At 37.9% G+C, this 21,286-nt stretch overlaps 1 protein-coding gene across 1 annotated transcript in view; it reads left to right on the top strand.

Moving 5' to 3' along the window:
• LOC145771456 (damage-control phosphatase 1-like) overlaps positions 1–21,286 on the top strand; it is a 72,863-nt gene that overhangs the window by 27,648 nt on the left and 23,929 nt on the right. Inside the window, exon 3 of the mRNA XM_082583177.1 lies at positions 11,319–11,458. Within this exon, the coding sequence (XP_082439303.1) occupies positions 11,319–11,458 (140 nt within the window). The remainder of the gene's footprint in view (positions 1–11,318; positions 11,459–21,286) is intronic.

The raw sequence follows: 21,286 nt of genomic DNA, 5'->3' as shown, positions 1-21,286 counted from the left end.
CTCAGTGGTTAGGTCTAAACTCCACTCATCTAAAGCTTCGAGATCAAAATACAAAATTCTCTACAGTAAATAAACAGAAAGCGTCGTTGGATTTAGAATTTTGTAATAGTTGAGGATTCTAATATATTCTAAGTTTGCATGCAGACGGCGACGCATGATACATGTCAATTTCATCTGAGCAAACAGTAATAGTTCAAAAATAAATTTAATTCGCTTTTTAGTTTTAAGATCTCAATGGTTAGGTCAAAACCCCACTCATCTAAAGCTTCGATAATTTCAACTGTAAAAGAAATTTAATTATTCAAACATTTTTCGCTAAATTTGTCGGAATGCAAAAGAAACGATGTTCATTATGCAAAACCTTGCTACAACAAAGTTATCTCATGTTAAAGTAAACTGTTGATGATGTTAGAATTTAGACCCAAAGTTACCACACATCAACTCAAATAGGCAAGAGATTAGTGTGCTGGAATTGGTAATGGCACCAACCTTCACTTTCACCACTGGTGGCGCTAGTGTTGCTTCTTAATCTTCCTATTTTTCTCACACTTCTCAAAATCATGCCAAATATTCAAAAGTTGATTTTCACTTGTGAGCTATCAGTAAGTAAGGCATTAGATGAAAGTGTTTTAAGAGCAAAATGGTTGTCATTTTCGGATTTATCATGGTCAAAATCATGGGAAACAATACAAGAGTCTAAACAATGCAGGTCTAGCCAGTTCCTGTACTATTTCCTGATCACCATACCTCATATCTCCTCTCTTAAACACCTAAACTTGCGATGGTTAGTGGTTACCTCCTCCATCTTACTTCTTTTAGACAACATACACCTGCTTTTCTTTTTCTTAGTTCTAAACAGTAGGCTATACAATTACAGTATACATCAACATATTTCGGTTTCTTTTCTACACAAACTTCTTATATTGGTTCGCTTGGTTTTGAATCTTTACTCTCAGACTGACAAAGCCTTGATAGGTTATTCCTGGTAGCTTCACATACTTGTAGAGGCTTTTGACGCAGGGCTGGTTGTGGTTAGTGCTTATCGAGATTAACAGAGTGATGTTTTCTGATTCTTGAAGTGGTGTTGCCGGGGAATTATTCCATCCATCAGGTGCGCTTTATGGAGAGCAGTCCTTTGAATGTGTTGCATAAGCACATACCCTGAGAGTCAAACCAGCACCGCTTGATCTTGAAATTTCTAAATTCACAAAGTCACTCCCTATCCAACTGACCTATGCGGGTGCAGGGCTGCGATGTTTTCTTTCTTGTCGAACGACCAAAAATTCTCCATTTATTTGTCGAATAGTAATATGATGTCACAAGAGTCAGATAAGCTATAAGTCTGATAAGTTTTAGCCAGCCAGTCGAGGCTGTTGCCTGTAAGGTGGAATGTGGTCCCACTTGTTAGCTTGGTGTGTGATCAAGACCAGAGTTACCAAAATTCATGGTTTAAAAACACATGACGACTGCCCAAACAACAAAGGTGCTAGTTGTCCCTTGCACTAAACCTTACTCACACTAAACCTCGAAATACGTGTTTGTAAAATCTGACAGTGTTGCTAGACACTGTCAATCGGATTAGGCTACCCCACAGTCGTTTTGTAAATTCCCTTATCGCAATTTCATTTTACCAGTGTTTTTCGATCGCATTCACAGTCCTCGTAATTAGCGACGGCACTCGGCAATTGCCGTGGTAAATGCCGCCGTAAACGTCATAATGGCCATTCTGCTACGGCAATAAAAATGCCGCCGCAAAATGAGCACTTAATTAGAACAAAACTTGTTCAAAATTTCTTCCTGTGTTATTTACTCGCAGCGGGAGTTTAATCAGCAGAAACATTGCACCAAGACCTCACCTCGGACTATTTTACTTGCTGTGAACACTCACGCAGTCTTCGAAAATATTATATTTTATAGCATATTTTTACTTGGCAAGAACTTTGCCGAGGCCAAACGGCAAAAGTTGAAATTGCGTCGGCAATTGCTCTGAACGTTTATTACGAAACAATTGTACCAAAACATGTGAAACGAGAAGGGAAAAGTATACTAGAGTAGTCTATCACGACCGCATCGTTTGATTTGTTGTGATGTAATAATACTTAAAGTAGAGATAAAGCGAGCAACGCAATACGCACGCTGTTACGTTAATTCACGTAAAATAGCTCAAGGGAAAAGTAAGTTAATTTTGGGTTGATTCAACGTTCGAGTCAGCACAAATCGATATATAATTTTCCCGGCGGGTTATATTGCGCATCCAGACAGCAAAACCATCATTTCTACATCGATTCAACGTCTACAGACGCAAAATCAATGCAAAAATAACGAATTATGCTGCCTGTGTAACAACAATGCCCAATAAGAAATTTGCGTTTGTTTTTCGACATCTAGCGACGTTGAACCATCATAAAATAACGTTAATTGCTCAAACAGGTACCGGTAACAAATTAATACCTCCCTGCGAGAAGATTCGCTGGATTTATGTTTATCTTAACATAATTTCGGCACAATTGGGATACTGCGTGCGAGCAACACAAAGTCTGTTGGATAAAGAACTAGTCGGATATCATATATAAATCGGAATCATCAGATGCTGTATCGGAGGATGAGGTTGTCACGTCGTCACTGGAATACTTGAAGACGCAAAACTGCCTGTTCATGAACGCGCAATGCCATATGATTGGAAGCATTATTTTACTGCCAAAGAAAAATTTATCCAATTTTGTTCTACTTTTTTAACTTGACCCCTTAGCTTTTCTAATTCCGATTTGTTTCCGTCATAAAATTCTTTATAAATTTTGTAAAATACCACACTAACTTTTTCCTTCTGTTCCCTCTGTTTGATAACCTATAGCAGGTAAATTCTACTTTTTAACTGTATCCTTCACCATGATTTATATTCGCAACGACACCGGTAAACAATAAGCATTCGATGTAACAATAACTTTTTCGTAACAATTAAGCCACTATTTACAAGGTTGCAAACTTTTTACAGTTCACAAGAGCATTGTCAGCGCGTAAAATAGCTTGCGTGATGCTCTCCGCTACCGCCGTATGAAACACGAAGAATAAACGCATAAAATTTCGTTAGTTTAAACTTTAAAGCATACGGCAATTGCCGCCGCAATCCAAGGTTTGCTGATTTGGCGACGGCAATGTTTTTGCCGTCGTAGATGAAAGCTAATTTCGAGGGCTGCATTCATGTGTTAGCAGGCCTTGAAATTCACGGCGGTACATGTCCGCCATTTGTTTTGTTTGTCATATCCAGGCTTACACCTGGTGGTTGAAGATTTAGATTAAGTGGACGGGAAGGCAAGGAAGCCAATCTTCATGTCCACCTTCAGGCATGCCTTTAAGTGTCCTGCCAAAGACACAGCCGCATGCTCTTGAGCGGTGTCGAACCGGCGCCCTTTGGATTGCCGTTCCAGGGTTCTCACCACTCGGCAATGCAGCCGACACAGCATGTGATGTTTGTCCGCGAGAAGTACCATCTAGATCGGTCACATTTTTCCGCCGAGAAATAACACAGGAACTAGCGATACAAATCGTCATTGCATAGCACGAACAATTGTTGTGAGAATATAATTTCCCACGCATTCTAGCTCGCATCTAGAAAATGTGAATACTGTATTAGTGTATTACTGTATCCCTTAGTTTCCATTCAAGCAGGAAAACTTTCGATTTTTACGTTGCTTCAACGATTGATGACATTGAATCAGCGTAACAAAGGTGAATTCTTTGTTAAGAATTGATTGGAGTACAGGCACTTCTACACTAATCACGCGCAACCTAGTTCAAGTCTTACGTCACAATGTCTGGCTTTGATCTACGAGTAGGCTATTAAGCAGCAACACGGAGCTTTGACTCTTCAAGTGCACATCGTTGGTCTGATAAAAGCTTTTCAGAGTGACTTTGCTGAAATTTTAAATAGCCTTCTAAACCGTAGCTATAGTTTAGTTTCGGGAGAGAGTTTGCTTTTTTATACCAAAGACAGGCAAGACACAACAATACCACAGGGTTGAGCATTACAACAGCATATATCTTTTACATATTTACAAAATAGTTTAACATTCAAACGTTTTCGGCTTAACCTAAGCCCTCATCAGGAATCTGAAAATATTAATAAAATGCAATAAATTTCAACTTCTTGAAGGTAACTAGCTAACTAATTGTAAGCATCAAGAAATACGCAGCGGTTAAAAGCAATAGTGTGGAAAACAAACAGATGGACGGAAAACAAAATTACATTAGAAAAAGGCAACCACATGACTACAAACGAATTAGCACCACAGGGAACGTGATCCATCTAACTTAGTAAATGTTTAGTAGAATGGACGCGCCGCCAGCGCACACAATTGATAACGAAACTAATTCCATCGGGCAGTAAACAATTGATAACAGCAAACAATTGATAACGAAACTAATTCCATCGAGCAGTAACCCCGGTAAATTATACGGCTTGGTAAAAGTGCACAAGGAAGGTAACCCTCTTCGGCCTGTTGTATCTATGATAGGCTCTCCGGAATATGAACTGGCAAAATTCTTAGATAGCGTGATCAAACCGTACATTCCAAATTCGTATATGCTTAACTCCACAAATCATTTTTTAGAAAAACTAAAAGATTATTCTCCGTCTTCCGGACAGATGGTGGTTAGTTTTGATGTTAAATCTCTGTTTACGAACGTACCTTTGAAAGAGACTGTTGACATCATTGCTGACTACATTTATTCGGAAACAAAACCCACTCAATTACCTTTCAAGCGTGACGTATTTGTCAAGTTAATGACTTTAGCTACCGAAGGCATATTTATGTATAAAAACCAATTGTTTAAACAAATTGACGGCGTTGCCATGGGATCTCCATTGGGCCCTATTATTGCTAATTTTTTTCTGGCTAATTTGGAAACAAAACTATTTAAAAAGCATCTTACTTTTCACCCAAAGTTGTTCTTACGATGCATTGATGACATTTTTGCGGTATATATTTAATAAGGAGATGTCTTGTGCGGCCTTTTTGGAATTGCTGAACTCTCAACATAAAAATTTACAATTGAAAAAGCATGCGAAACTTTGCCTTTTTTGGACGTTGAAATTAAAATTAATGCTACCGAATTTGATGCTTGGGTTTGGCGCAAACCAACCCATACTGGTTTGTTTTTGAATTTTGATGCACTATGCCCATCAAATGGAAATCTGGTCTGTCTGATCATGTGCCTATTAGCTCGGGCTAAAATGATTTGCTGTAATGATGCTCTTTTTAATATTGAAACAGAGAAATTAAAACAAATGTTCTATAATAATGGTTATCCAAAATTATACTTTGAAAAAATATTGAATCGCTTTATCTCCACGAATTCCGACCAACAAGAAAAGGCTGAAAATGAATTAAATATGAAGCATTGTTTGTCCATTCCGTTTGTGGGAAAAGATTCTAAAACGTTTGCTCGCAAAATCGGACAGTTTATGAAAAGTAAATTTGATGTGGACGTTTTTCCTGTTTATAAAACATTCAAAATCAGTTCGTATTTTCAACTGAAGTCCCAGACGCCTTCGCCTCTCTGTTCAAATGTCGTATACAGTTTTACATGTCCGTGTGATTCGGCATTGACATACATCGGTATGTCCACCAGACATTTGACCACGAGAGTACGGGAGCATTTGAACTTTAGAGACTTAAAGAAAAGTGCCATCAAAGACCATATTATGGAGTGTTCCTTTTGCACAAATCGAAAATTCTCTGTTGACTCATTTAAAATTTTATGCAAAGGCAAATCCCAATTTGACACAAAAATTCAGGAAGCGCTATTAATCAAACGCTACAACCCAAATTTAAACAAACAATTACTTTCTGGCGGCGCGTCCATTCTACTAAACATTTACTAAGTTAGATGGATCACGTTCCCTGTGGTGCTAATTCGTTTGTACCGGTAGTCATGTGGTTGCCTTTTTCTAATGTAATTTTGTTTTCCGTCCGTCTGTTTGTTTTCCACACTATTGCTTTTAACCGCTGCGTATTTCTTGATGCTTACAATTAGTTAGCTAGTTACCTTCAAGAAGTTGAAATTTATTGCATTTTATTAATATTTTCAGATTCCTGATGAGGGCTTAGGTTAAGCCGAAAACGTTTGAATGTTAAACTATTTTGTAAATATGTAAAAAAGATATACTGTTGTAATGCTCAACCTTGTGGTATTGTTGTGTCTTGCCTGTCTTTGGTAGCTATAGTTCTCCGTGACGCGACAATTTATCGAAAGACAATTTATTGAACGACAGTTTATCGAAAGACAGTTTATCTACCAACAATTCTTCGAAACGACAATTAATCGAACCGACTGTTTATCGAAACGACAGTTCATCGACCGACTGTTTATCGAAACGACAGTTTATCGGACGACGAATCTCCCGAAACAAATTTTATCTAGGGTAAGTCGTTCGATTAATTTTCGTTCGACAAACAGTCATTTCGATTAACTGTTTGATTTATTGTCGTTCGATCAATAGCACAGGCCAACAAAAAAGATAAAAAATTTTGTGTCTGCAATGTAAGATGTGATTTGGGGTATATTGAGGCTGCTGATTTCAAAAATCACATCAGATTTTACCCATCACATCAGGTTTTTGAGATTTTTGCATGATATTTTTTCTCATAATATTTGTATTTTGGCCGAATTTTCTCTTCCTGTTACCGTTTTATAAAGACCTTATTAGCCAATAGTGTTTGAAAATTTGTCATATTCATGGAAATGATTTTATTTTGTATATAACATTTGGAGATGTATGATGACACCATGACCATTGGAGTGACCGACCTACCTTCCGAAGGTACACTAGTCAGAAGCTCCCCAAGCTAGATGGTCCACTGGTCAAAAGAGTCACCTAGACCATCTGGCTAGTGGACCATCTGTCTATGGTAGACCATCCAACTTATGTACCTTCTGAGAACTCTCCATAAACCACCCCTTACAGGCAGGGTTACATTCACTTTCGCCCGAATGCTTAGTACCATTCTACTTTTTGATATATAACATCGGTTTTATCTTTTTCGCTGAACGTGGAGATTTAAGCTTATGTGAAACTTGTCTATGACTCATTCTTATTTGAATTTTCATGTATTCCGATTTTTCATATTAGCAAGGTGTTAATTCTGTTTGTGGTGTGAATAAGTAGCAGAATGACATCTTCAAAAAAGAGTGAAAATGACCTTGATGTTCTTCGTTACATATGTGGCAGTTATAGGCTACTGTTCCTGACCAAAGGCAAACCATAACAAGTTTTGTGAAACAAGCTTATCTTACATAGCTACTTTAAAATTCGCCTGGGTGATCAGGACAAATCATGGGCTCCACATATGCTGCATGTAAAGCTTGTGTGGAAAACCTAAGACGATAGATCAATGGAAATCCTAAATCCACTCACAACATTCACAAAAATCATGCAAGCGAATGTTTGTCCAGAGTAACGTTTCCCTAATGTGCATGTAAATTTCCTTTTTTCTGTAGAATTGAACCTATTTTTAAGTGTCTATTCTATTCAATTTCTTCAATTTTATTTTTCTTTGCTGGCGCAAACATAAGAGCGAATGACATTACAAACACACAACTGTAGCACCAACAAATGGAAAAGATAGCAAAACCAAAAGGTTTAAAATATGTATTGGGGATTTGCAAGCCACCAAACCTACTTCTTACCACGAAAAAAATAACAATGTAGCCTACTCTTGTAAAAAAAATGACGCTGAACGTTTAGTGTTAGCAGATAAACTTTGAAGAATTGGGTTCAAGTTACCACACTTCAATAAAATTTAAAAAAAATAAAATAAAACAGGTCTTGAAATACTTCAATGTTTTCATTAATATTATGTTTGTATCTCTTGTGTAGACTTTAGACTTTATCGTGATGAATTTAGACTTTATCACAGACCTTGTTGACAAAAAGAGTTCAAATTCCATAAAACGACATTGTCTACCAATATAGAATAGGAGTCGATTTTACCCATTTTTACCAAAACAGCATTCAGATATCATAAAATCCTGATGAGATACAAAAAATCTGATGTGATTTTTGAATTCAGCACCCAAAGTATACCCTAGAATGACATTTACTATGCTGACACAAAAAGTGTGTTGGCTTGTGTAGTTGTTCGATAAACTGTCATTCAATAAACTGTCGTAGTACCTAGTTCTCAAATGGCGAAAAGTTATCAAGATAAAGGGATATTATCAAGATAAAGTGATTAAGCATAACAATCGACGCTAAAACTGGTATGTCCGCCGAGATAGCTGCTCATACTGGACAGTGGACACGTTTGTCAGCCGTCAACAAAAACGAATTTCAAGGCCTATGGCTATACAGACGAAATCGGTTAATCGAATCACCTATTTGCCAGACGTTTTGATACGATCATACGATTGATTCGTTTAACCAATTTACTAAAAAAAAAGGTTGATTGTGAATGGGCGTAATTGTTGGGAAGATGTCTGTGCTGACTAGGCTGCAACGCACAGTACAACTGATGCTTCCTACAACTGTTTACAATTCTGGTTAAACTTTAAAGAGTTTACTAGTTCTGTGTTACATAACACTATGCTGTATGTTCCAGCCAGCACAACTGGTCCTTTTTACATTGATTTATCATCTGCAGACGTTGAAACAATGTAAAAAAGACTAGCTTTGCTAACTTGGCTGAGCAGGTATGATCAAAGCGTTTTTCTGCAAACTGCCGCAATCGGACTTCTTTTAATCTCACCGATCTCTGTGGCGTCACAACGCGAACTTTGACGTTGACGTTTTTGATTCAAGCGTGCTATTTTTAGCTCGTACCAGCTGTGTAGTTTTGAGTATGGAACGTGGCCTACGAAACTAGTGGTATGGCAGAAAAACACGGCTCACACTCATTGTTTTGAAATCGCAAAGTTTTTTTTTCAAGTCTTTTGCGCTGTCTGGTAAAATAATTAATTTGTAATGTTCTTCAACTGAACGAAACTGCACAAATGAAATTATGCACTGCATTTCACAACAGTAGGCTACTTTTTTTCAGCAATTAAAAAAAAATTCTCCAAAGTTTTCTGGTAAAAACTTTTGGACATGCTTTCCAACACTTCCCTCTTAAGCCGAAATAGTTTGTCCATGTCCATTCCTTGGAAGGCCAGTCGCCGACGGATGACATCTAAAGCATTTAAACTTCTTTAGTGTGATTATTCCTTTTGTGTGCTCTTCTGTATTAATGAAGCCCAGCTGTGCGAAAATTGGTTCTTTGTAGTGCGATGTCTAGCACATAAGATTATGGCCTGGGATTACAGACACTTGTCTTTGTTTTGAGCGCATGCCTCTGTCTCACCTTTGCTTCATTTTGCCTTTGAACATTGCAGACAATAATGCAAAGCAAAAAAGAGACATTCTTTTTTCGCTAACGGGTATAATTATACGATTAAATGAATGAAGAATGCAAACTAGAATCAAATCCTGATGCATTTAACCAACTTATTCTTTTAAGCGGTATGCGCTTAACCGATGTTTTTACTTAACATCAGATTGGATTTGGTTTGGGATTTCAGGTTTTGATTCAAATAAACGATTGATACGTTTAAGCAGTATGTTATATACTATTAACCGATTTCGTCTGTATTAGTGTCTTTCTCCAACTTCAAGATTAATTCTAAAAATAAATATTATGAAAAGTTGTTTTTTAAACCAAAACTTCGTTTTAGTAAGCATTTTTTGTCTTTACTCTCAATTTAGATTCGTTGTATGCATGAAGCGAAAGAAAGATACAAAAAACGCAGAAAGCAACGTAAAGCTCTGTGTGTGGGCTACGAGATGGGCATTTTCGAATACGTAGTTAAAGATTCAAATCTATTCTAGCATGGTTATACCGAATCCATAATATTGAGTGCGATTTGATGTATCTCAGCTAAAAGTAAAATAATAAAGCAAAAACAAAATTAAGCCAAGGTTTTGCTTAGTTACGGCTACAACCTGAGTCTATCATAGAGTAAAATTATTGCATAAGAATTACTTTTTAATCATCTTTTTATGATGGAGCAATTCAGGCAACATCTCCCGATTGCTACAACTAGAGCAATGTCTTCATATCAGTGTCTATGTCTATGAGACTGCTCTATTAATCATGATCATCAAATATTAGTTAGCCTAGAGCAGTGGTTCTCAAACTTTTTCAGCTTGTGGCACATTAGAAAAAATATAAAACGCACGCGGCACACTTGCAAAAGAAGGAAAGTTGCTTTAAAAAAAATTATTTTCACGTGTCAATGCGATGGATGTGCTTGTTTATACCAATATAAGCTTCGACTAAAACGAGGACCTTGCATTGTTGACAAACATATACCCGAATTTCATCGTCAATTTCAAGCAGTCTCTCTCGTTTACAGCTTTTAATTTCAGTCAAAACAGAAAAGCCATGTTCACATAGCCATGAAGATGCAAATGGCAATATAATTTTGATTGGTCTTGCACGGGATCATGAAATAGAATTTGGAAGCAGACAGCCAAAACGCATCTAAGTTTTCTTGTGGAAACAGCGTTTAAAAAAATGGGTCGTTTTATAAATCAATGAGCTGTTCTTCTTCTGCAGAAAGATTGCTTGATTCATTGCTTCCAAATGGTGGGAAGTAATGTTAGCAATAGCTAACATAGCAGCCCAATAGTGACGTGGCAATTACCCTGCTGTATCGGCAATGCCATAATTGGTTTCATCGTCACATGTGCTTATTTATCAGCTATTGAAGGAGTTAAAGCGCTTTTAGTTAAGTCGCATGCTTGTCTGAATGGCTTATTTTAAATACTTATACAGTTCTTTTCCAAAATTTCAAAAAGATTTGCGGCACACTTGAGAATCTGTTGCGGCACACTAGTGTGCCGCGGCACACAGTTTGAGAATCACTGGCCTAGAGAATCGGCGTTAAAAAGCAAGAAGAAACTTTGTCTTATTTTGATACACTTCTCATTACTTTGTACTGCTGCAATACTATTTTGACCAAGAAGCTTCTCTATAATTGCTCAAGCCGTCAATCTTGTGCCAATAAATTTTAATAATTCGTGGTAATGCACAAACCTGTTCAAATTCGTTTTTGAAAAGACCTATATTTTCACTTCTTTGAAGACTTTCATTTTAGTTTATCATAATAAGTTTTAACTGGAAAATTTTGTCGCTTTTTTACATAACCATAGCAATGGCAACTGTATTGAAACTTTTTGGATTACACAACATTGCAAACAGTGCAGCGCCACATCACTTAAAGAAAGAAGTACCCGTAATAGCATTTTGTTGCATTAGCAGCTATTATATTGATCCCTTTTTTAGGAAGGACGCAAGGATGCAACAGGAGTTGTTTCAAAATTATCTCAACTGAGAAGTGAGATCATGACAGATAAAGTAGTGCCGATATTAGACGATAAATTGATTGATGTTGAAGTTTGGAATACTAGAAGAGAAGAATATTGGTTTGTAAAAATTTGAAAATTTCTTTAGTCTTTTGGTAGGCTGTTACCTTTTATCTTTTTTTCACCTCATGAGACTTCTGCTGGAGTTGATTTCATACCTACAAATAAATAGGCCTACTACATTTTAATCACATCAATTAAATTACAATATTTATTGGAGTAAACATCACATGAGTGATTGAGTGCATGATGGCTCAAATTTTCCAAAATTTGTTCTGTATCAGTGTAGTTATGTAACATGAAGTTGCTTTGTATGTTCTAAAACCTTATGCCTGAGCAAAAACTATGGTTAACATGTGCAACGCATGGCTTCTCAGCATAACATTTCTGAAATCGAATATTTTTCTGATCTAGGAGCATACACCACAAAATTTTTGTGTAGCTGACCTGAGACCCTTTTTGAGAGTGCGCTGTGATATTTTGCTGAAGCTTTGCAATACCCTCATGTAATTTCACAATGTAAAGTCTACTCAAAACGACGTGAAGCACCTTAAGTCAGTGTTATAGATTTTTTTTTGGTGCAACACACATGGAAGAAGTTACTTGATTCCATGACGTACTTATAATTAGCAGGTATGTTATGCTGAGTTGCTGACACACAAACCAAAATTAATGCTGTAATCTGTATGCTAATTAAATGTTTTCTGTAAATAAAACTAAATAAGAGTTAATTGCAACCTTTACGAAGAATTTCTCATGTTTTTCATTTGTAGTCAATATCTCGTGCAATCACAATCATCGCTTCAGTAGTTTTTGCCATGCATTAGTTCTTTTATTAACTTATTGTTCACGTTGCTTTTTTTCATTTATTCATGTTCTTTTATACTCATGGTTATTGCTCGAAAGGATTAATTTAGACTTCTTTGTACTTATAGACTCTATAGAGCCCAGCTGTGTTTAATTAAACTTTGGAGTACAAAAGGTTTGACAATTGGACTTATTACACGTTGGTCGTTGGTAATAAAAAAGGCAATTCCTAAGTTTTCTGCTGGTGGGTTTTGGAGCTGCAGACCCTTGAAAAGGTCCAATGAGTAGCCTACTTTTCAGTACAAGCCTCACTTTTTGCAGGGAAACTATGTTTTGTTCTGTTAGCCTATCTCAAAAACAAACTTACCAGTAAGAAATATTTTAGTTTCCAAATTTACAACAAATTGTAGGCTACTTTATGCACTGGTTTCAAAACACCAACTTCAAAGGAACAGTTTTGGCCATTTTTATTTAATAGAGGCCAAGTAAAGGTCACGGCCCTATAAACTGCACTTTAGGGTGGTCCTTAGTTGTACTGTACACTGAAAAAATTTTTTGGAAATTTGTTGGTCTGACCCTGCCAAAACATTCCTTTTGGTTAAAAAACACCACTTGTAAAATTTCACTGATATTCATTAATGTTTAGACTTTAGAGGTGGCTCAATGGATCTGAAATTCCACCCAGATGAGGTATAGAACGCATAAGCACTTCCATAGTTCCATAGTCAACCTTCCTGCGTTCTTCTTGATAGCTTTCCGCTTCTTAAAAAGTCCAGTTACTTTTTTAATATAATCCTGCCTGTAGCGAATGGGAGTCCTTGCCCGATTCCAAAACCCTTCTGCATTTTCAACAGTCTTAGTAGCAGAAGCATGGACAGTTTCGTTCAGCTTGCTACAGGTTTTGTGCTTGGAACCTTTAATATCTTCCTCATAATTCTCAATCAGATACACATGTTTACGTTTTTCATCAGCCATCAATAACAAAATGTGGAAAAAAAGGCAGTATGTAATCAGTACATATATCCTGAGACTCCTTATTTGAGAGAAATTTCAGATCCATTGAGCCACCTCTAAACATTAATGAATTTCAATGAAGTTTTACACATGGAGTTTTTTAACCAAAAGGAACATTTTGGCAAGGTCAGGTTAATAAAAATAAAAAAAAAATATAAGGACCACCCGTCCACCCTACTGCACTTTGACATCTGTGCAAGGTCACGTCTGTGCTGTGATGATGTCTTACTGTATTAATACCATAAATGCAATTGTGCGAAATCAGCAACTTCAGAAAGGAATAAGATACAGTAGAATTCGCCAATAACGGCTTCGTTTATAACGTTAATTCGCCTATTACGTCACATTTCGCTCGGTCCCGGCAGAATTCCTATCTTTTACGTACATTGTAGTTCGGCTACAACAGCATCGCCCATAACGTCAATTCGCATATAACAGCACCCTTTATTGGTCCCCAGATGTCTTTTGTTCGTTTATAACGTCACTTCAAGCTATCACCTTCACCACTAACGGTCAGTCTTTTAATCCAGTTAGCGCTGCTGCTTGCAAAATGTCTTCTCTTTATTTTGCTACGTCATTCGCAGCAAGGACTTTAATTAACCGAATTAACTTTTTTCCCCGCGTGAAAAACTATCACGGGTAACAAGCAGCTCTACAGCAGCTGACCTTTAAACTCAAAGCAACAGTTGTACGTGCAGTACTGTATAAACTATGTAACGAGCCATATTGCGCAAATTTTCTGTACCTTTTGCTGTAGGTTATTTTTTTTAAACAATTTCTTTGTTTTCTGTATTTTCTGCGTGACTTGTCAGTTTGGTGGTACACAGTAAACCTGACTGGATTATACACCTCTTTCTTTAATCAAAAGACAGTTTTGGCATAGTTTGCGGTAGTTCGTCTATAACGTCACTTTTTGCAATCCCCCTAGAGGTGCCGTTATAGACGAATTCTACTGTAATATCTTACAGATAATTGCTTAATTATGAAAAACCAGGAGTTACATAGGAGTCAAAGGACCCCAACTTGCCTTTTTGTAATACTTCTTATTGGACATATTGAAAAATATCCGTTCAAAAGGGATAGTATGGGGCATTGTGCTGTGCAGTAGGGAGGGCCGTCAATGAATTTTTTTTTGTCAAATCACTTAACAACTCGGCTCAAATAGGAGGCTTAGGTTACAAACAAATAATCTGAAAGCCTTTATTTAGATCGGGCCGTGGGAAAACGCCATACACAAAAATCAATGTCATCCAAATAAGATAAAAAACTTTGTTCTTCTGAAAAAAAAAGCGTAATAAAAAAATAGAAAATACACAAAATGACGCTAAACAGTCAAAAACAATCAAAGAAGGGTGTTATCCTTTTTGCCGTCAAAGTAAAGGCCTTCAACTATTGTGCCGAGCAAACTGGAAGCGAAGTTATTCGTCTCTAAACGGAGCCGTTTTTGTGCACAAACGAGCTTGTTTTTGTCGACTACCATCGTCGGATTGAAATCATTGTTTGTGTCCAGTTATGTTGCGAGGGAAGCTGCTGTTCGACTTGGAATTCCATACCTTTCCGCCTCACGCACAATTGTACGAAGATCGATAGTACATCGCTCCTACTCTTCTTAGAGTTCTTCTCTGCCTATCGAGCACTCTGAAGGGAAGCGCCTTCTGGGAGATTCTTCTGTATTGTCGTCATCCAAGACATTCTTCGCGTTCCTTCTGCTCATTTTCTTGCTTCTTTCTCGAAAGCAGTTGCTCCTTCTGCTCATCCCTCTTCTTCTCAGATTTTACCACCTCCCAATCGACGTTTCCAATGAAACCAATGCGTGCTCCGTGTTGGTCCTTAACAAAATCAACCTCGCGTGAATGCAGCAATTTGTCAATGACGTCGAAAAGAGTGTCGAGGCAAAGACGCCTTCATTGAAGCTTTACATTCAGCCGTCTTTCTCGCCGTGGGGATTTTATTCTTCGTCTTAACGATGGCCTATTCCTTCAGAATCTTCTTGATCACTCCCTCACGTGTGATGATTGCCAGTGTGGCAAAATCTTAAATACTTGTTATCTTAATCCCCACTACCTCTGCCATTTTGCGCAGCCCCATTTCCTTCGTGTAATCTCCGGTGTCCTTCTTCTTCACGATTTTGTATTCTTCTTTTACTCAAGCACAATATCGGAGAACGTCACCACTGGTGGGAAGAACCAGCTCATTCATTTCCAGGCCTCGAAATTCACGGCGGACATTTTACAATGTCTGGCTTTGATCTCCAAGTAACATTGATAAGGCACGGTTGGTTACAGAATTTGTTAAGTTTTGGTATTACAGTAAGAAGGAAAAGGCCCAGGGAAAATTCACTTTCGCTCACATGACACGCAAAAATAAACCTAAAGAAAAACGTCTAGTGAAATTTACACTGCAGAAAATACTAGCCTTAGTGTACAAGTTTTCCGACTCGTGTCGAGAGCATTGCGGCGCAAGAAGCCATACGACCTCGTTCTGTGGAAGTTATGCGTTGTATTAAGCAGCTACACACTACACAGTGCTTTGACTCTTCAAGTGCACGTCGTTGATCTGATGACAATCTTTCAGCGTGACTTTACAAAAATTTTAAAAAGCCTTCAAAACCGTAGCTATTGTTCTCAAATGGTGAAGAATTATCAAGATAGTGTGATTAAGCATGACGATCGACGCTAAAACTGGTGTGTCAGCCGTGAGACTTGATTTGTCCGCCGAGATAGCAGCTCAGACTGGACACGTTTGTACGCCGTCAACAAAAACGAATTTCGAGGCCTGCATTTCTTTGGCAATGCCAAACACCGGATCAGAAGATTGAGTATATGCGCCTTTATGCGGCCATGTTATAACTATTACAGACCAATTAACTGCAATTAATTGATAAACTGCCACCGGTACTGATTATTTGTATTCAATCAATCAATGTAAAATACGACTTGTAGGCTACCACTACGAATTACTGTATTGTATACCTGCAGAGGTGGGCAGTAGCGCGCTACTTTTGTAGCGGCGCTACTTTTTTGGTAAAAGTAGCGGTAGCGGCGCTACTTTTTAGTTGGAGTAGCGGCTGCGGTAGCGGCGCTATTTTTATTCCAAAGTAGCGGGAGAGGCGCTACTTTTTTTCAGTCGCACTCCCGCTACTTTTTAATTTAAATTGAAAAAAATGCATGTTTTTTTGCAATTCTGGCGTGGTCAAGCACCTATATAATCGGCTTGGTTGCAAAGTTTCGGTCTTTTCTAGCTGACGTCAACTTCTTCGGCGAATATCTCCGTGTGATGAAGCCTATCTGCCAGGCTTTAGACATTCTCCAGGGCGAGTCCAAGGCATATTACAGAGTCTTCCTTCCAACCATCACAATTTGCAGGACAAGTATAAAGTTTTACCCATATTCCCGCAATGCAGGATAAAAATACAAAACAAACATCAAAGATGAAAACTTATTTTATTTGGGAACTAGGCCAACTACTTTTTGAGATAAAAAGAAATTGACCTCTTGTCGTTATGCACCAATAAAACCATGATGCATAACTTTAATTTTTTTTTTTGGGTAGAGGAAAGATTGACGAAAAGTTTGGCAAAAACAGAAAAGTGATAAAGTTTCAAAGTCCTGCAAACTAGTTCAAATTGGATGGATTAAGTGCAACCATACTTCTTTTAAACATGTCTATGACAGCACAATGGTAAGGGAAAAACAAACATGACTATGACATCACAAAGGAGTATTGAACCTCTTCAGGGAAAATAAAAAACATCAAAATGTTTGGCCATCTTTCACTACATTTAAATGTGATTTGGGCTAAAAGTTGGGACTTTAGCACTACACTGCTTTTGCCAAACTTTTCATCAATCTTTCCTCTAGTCTACCCAATAATTTTTTTTTTTTAATTTACGCATCATGGTTTTATCGGTGCGTAACGACAAGAGGTTAATTTCTTTTTATCTAATAAAGCAGTAGCCAAAACTTGTTTTAATGTTCATAAACAGATAGCCCACCCAGAAAACATGGGGGTACAGCTAAAAATTATGCAAATATGTTGAGCGGTTCTTGAGATATTGCCGTTTTTCTATTGCTCCTTATCTATGAAGCCATCTAGTGGCTAAGTTTATTTCACTTATAACTCGAGAACCGCTTGTGTGGTTTTCATCAAGTTTGCACCAAATGCACATCAACTGGAACAACTCTTGACGTTGTACTGGAAAAGGTGTGGTGTGCTGGTCAAAAGTGCCTTTGTGAAGCAGAGAAACAGGACACTGACCACCTAGTCCTAACATGCCCATTAACCAAAATGCCAGATGGCTTCGAAGCTGTACACGAGTGTGGTACTGCATTTAACAACTGGCTGAACCAAATTACAGCCAATACTTGAGATGTGCCAACCATAGAACACTGTTACTACTATTTGAGACGATGAGAAATGTTTATGGCTCGTGTGTTGAGACTTGAGAGCTACAAAATTGCAATGAAACAATATACCAGACATATAGTCTGATTTGAAGTAAGTTATACGAGTTATGAGACTGTTTCTTTGTTGAAAGAGACGCTATTGCAATGAGTTTACCCTAAGTGCTGCATATTGTGACATTTAATGTCAAAATAGGTAAAAAAAACAAAAAAAAAAACGAATAAAAAACAAAAAAAACGATAAAAAACAAAAAAAAACGAGCTCGTTTTTTTTAAAAACAAAAAAAAACGTTATCCATAGGCGCCGAGTTTTCAAAATAGCTGGTCGGGCGAACACATACTGTCACGTCATAAAGGTTATTTTGTGCGTTTTTCAAAAGGGCGATTTTGCTAGGTTGTTGGGCTAGCCTAGTTTTACATTTAAGTCTATGTCTCCTCTAACACGATTTGGAAACAAGTCATAAATATAATTGGTACGCAACAACGTCTGGTCCTGGTAATTCAGTTCCGCATATTTTTTGTGATTGGTATGTGCGGGTTGCGGGACGAAACTTGCGAGTTTAATATCAGTGACGTAACAGACGCAACTGTGATGATTGAGACGACAAATTTAGAGCATTTTGGTCCTGGACAAGATGTGCTTACTGCTTATGCAGCATCTCCTTAGCTGTGATGAAATACCAGAAGATGTAACATTCCAGCAATGGATTAGTACAGATCGGGCTAAATTGATCACATTAGTTGAATCAAAAACTGAATTCACAGAAAAGCTTTCATGTCAGATTATGAAATTGACAAGACATAGTTACACTGCTGAGGCACAACATAAGTATATGAACAATATGAAGACAACCATAAAACCGAAAACTGAAATCATTGTTCAAGGTAACTTTGCAGAAAATTACTCATATGTAGTACAAGATGAAGTGCAACGCTTCCACTGGGATAATAGGCAGGTCACTTTACATCCGTTTATTGCATATCGTCGACTGGCAGATGGATCACTTGAACACAGAAATGTATGCATCATAAGCGATATCATGGAACACAACACCACGCAGTTTATGCTTTTTTACAAGTATTTATTGATTATTTGAAAGATGAATTTCCTGAACTTGAAAAGATTTATTATTTTACAGACGGCTGTGTTGGGCAGCTGGCCAATACAAGAACAAGTCAAATTTCATCAAGTTATGTAATCATGTCAAAGATTTTGGCATCAGGGCAGAATGGCACTTTTTTGAAACTCCTTATATCTTATGAAACTCTTTATCCTTGAAACTCCTTCCATGATTGCATCTGGCAGATGTCGTTACACTATTTCCAAAAACGATACAATTAAACTTCACAGGTTGTGTAAAAACCGGTCAGCTCAGTGATTGCTGTCTATGGAAAACTTTTAGAACCTAACATTTTGTCTGTTGTGTCTTGACTAAACTGTGTCATTTAACTCATTTTTATGCAGTATTAATTGGGAGCGTTTATGTATTACATCATCAGAATTTGAGATATTTTACCCCCTCTCCCATTTGCCATCATTTCCCAATGTTATAAGCTTATTTTAAAAAAAACAAACAACCCTCATCATCATTTTGGACCCATTCTTTCTGATGATGCTATGTGCATATCGTTTCATTTGTACATACCATACTATTTTTGAAAGTGATTTTAAGAAAATTTGTTGAAAAATCATGAGACATGCAAACTTTGAGTGAAAACTATGGCTAAAATAGAAATATTACCTCTCCCATTTTTTCATATGTTATAGAGATAGTGTCAAAGAATATTTTTCATGTAGACAAGTTTTTTGTATCACGTGATCCACAGGGTCATAGTCAAGGTCAAAGCAAAGGTCAAAAGGTCATTACCCCCAAACATGCTTATTTTTGAAAATTAACCACAGAAATGAAATCCTTGACCAATTTCCTGCAAAATGACACCAATTTTATTAAAATACACCCAGTGGTTGCTGAGAAATGGCATTTTGAAATAAGCCGGGTACCCCCATTTTCCCCCAAAATACGAAATTTCACAGGCCCATATCTCCAAAATCACTGGCCGGATTTTGATAAAATTTGAAATTCATGCTTTTTTACCCAGAACTCACACACAAACCAAATTTGAAGAAAATCGGAGGTGGTGGTGTTAAAAATTTCATTTTTTTAGGTGATTTGATGTGGAATGACCCTTCACTATTGTGAATAAATTTTTCACTGGAACAGAACCCAATTATCCTTGCTTCAGTCAGTAGGTTAACACCCTACCTGTTCTGCCTTCTCTGAGCACTGATACTTACCTGATACCTGAGTAGGCCGTATACCCTGCCTTCACTTTTATACTTACCCTACCTGCAATGCCCATACCATCACATTTTATATAGGCTACCAAGTAGGCTATTTGCATACCCTGCTTATATTTAACCTAGTTACCTACCCCTATAGCCTAGCTTACTCTGAATCCAGGCAACCCTGCCTGCCAAGAAGGTGGCGGTGTCAAAGCTGCAATTGAGATCTTACTAGGAATTAACATGTTCAAGTGGCTACCAGTGTGTTTTAAGCTCTGAGCACACATGTTTCCAATATATTTTTTCGCAATTTCGCAATAAAATTTTATGTTTTATAACAAGAAACCTGTAAAAAACTGGACTGTCATGCATTCCAAGCTTTATTACTCCACTGCAATATCCCTGGAATGGGGTGATTTACTGATTAGTTGGACTCTGTTGTGCACCGGCTCATGGCGTTCAATTCAAAAATTGTTTTCAATTTCGCTATTTACTTGACAAACCTCCAAAGAGATTCAAGTTGCTAAGCAATCTGTTCCCGACGGCCCTCCCTATTGTGCAGGTGCTGTATTTTTATGTTAAAATGATTTTTTGTTTGATTTGCGTTAGATCAGTGGTGTCTACTGTAGCCTACTGTCCTTCCGCCTTGAACCAAAATACCTCGGTGTGATATTAGGCAGATTGCTCACATACTGCCACCATTTGGTGACACTGCAAAAAACACTCATCTCCCACTACCCTGCTCAAGCGCTTGGCAGGTTCCAGCGAGGGCTGGCACTTTGGGTATAGCAGCCCTCGCCCTTGTCTACTTCTCAGCAGAGTAGGCTACTTTGCACCTGTTTGTTGCTCACTGCCACAACATCGATACTGCCATCAACAGCTCTCTGTGCCTGCGTCCCACACCATTGGACAGTCTTCCCATTCTTCCTGGCATCCAACCTTCAGCTTCGTTGCGAAGAAGATCATCCCTTCACATTTCAACAAGATGGTACACCATCTCACACCTCAAAAAAGATGCAGGACTGGTGCTCATGTCAATTTCCAAGATTCTAGAGCAAGAAAATGTGGCCTCTCTCTCATCGCCTGATTTAAATCCCATTGACTTTTGTGTGTGGTCGGTAGGCTTACGTCATCATACGTCCTGGTTTAGGCAGGACAGTCCCGCTTTTTCATGTTTTGTCTTGACCGGTCAGCCAAACTGAGTTTCACCAGTTCTTTCAGGCATCACCCCTTCTAAGTTTCGCTGCAGAGCTGCCACATGCTCCCTGTCTCGCTGGTCACTGGAGCCACATCACACGTTCCACAGCTACATCACCAGACCGGCAATAAAGAAATGCCTCTAATCTAAAAGTTCCTTGCTCAAACACAATCCTTGCTGGA

The sequence above is a fragment of the Aplidium turbinatum genome, chromosome 1 (assembly GCF_918807975.1).
Source record: "Aplidium turbinatum chromosome 1, kaAplTurb1.1, whole genome shotgun sequence".
Lineage (NCBI taxonomy): Eukaryota > Metazoa > Chordata > Ascidiacea > Aplousobranchia > Polyclinidae > Aplidium > Aplidium turbinatum.
The sequence above is the reverse complement of the archived record's forward strand: the minus strand, read 5'-3'. Positions and strand labels throughout refer to the sequence as shown.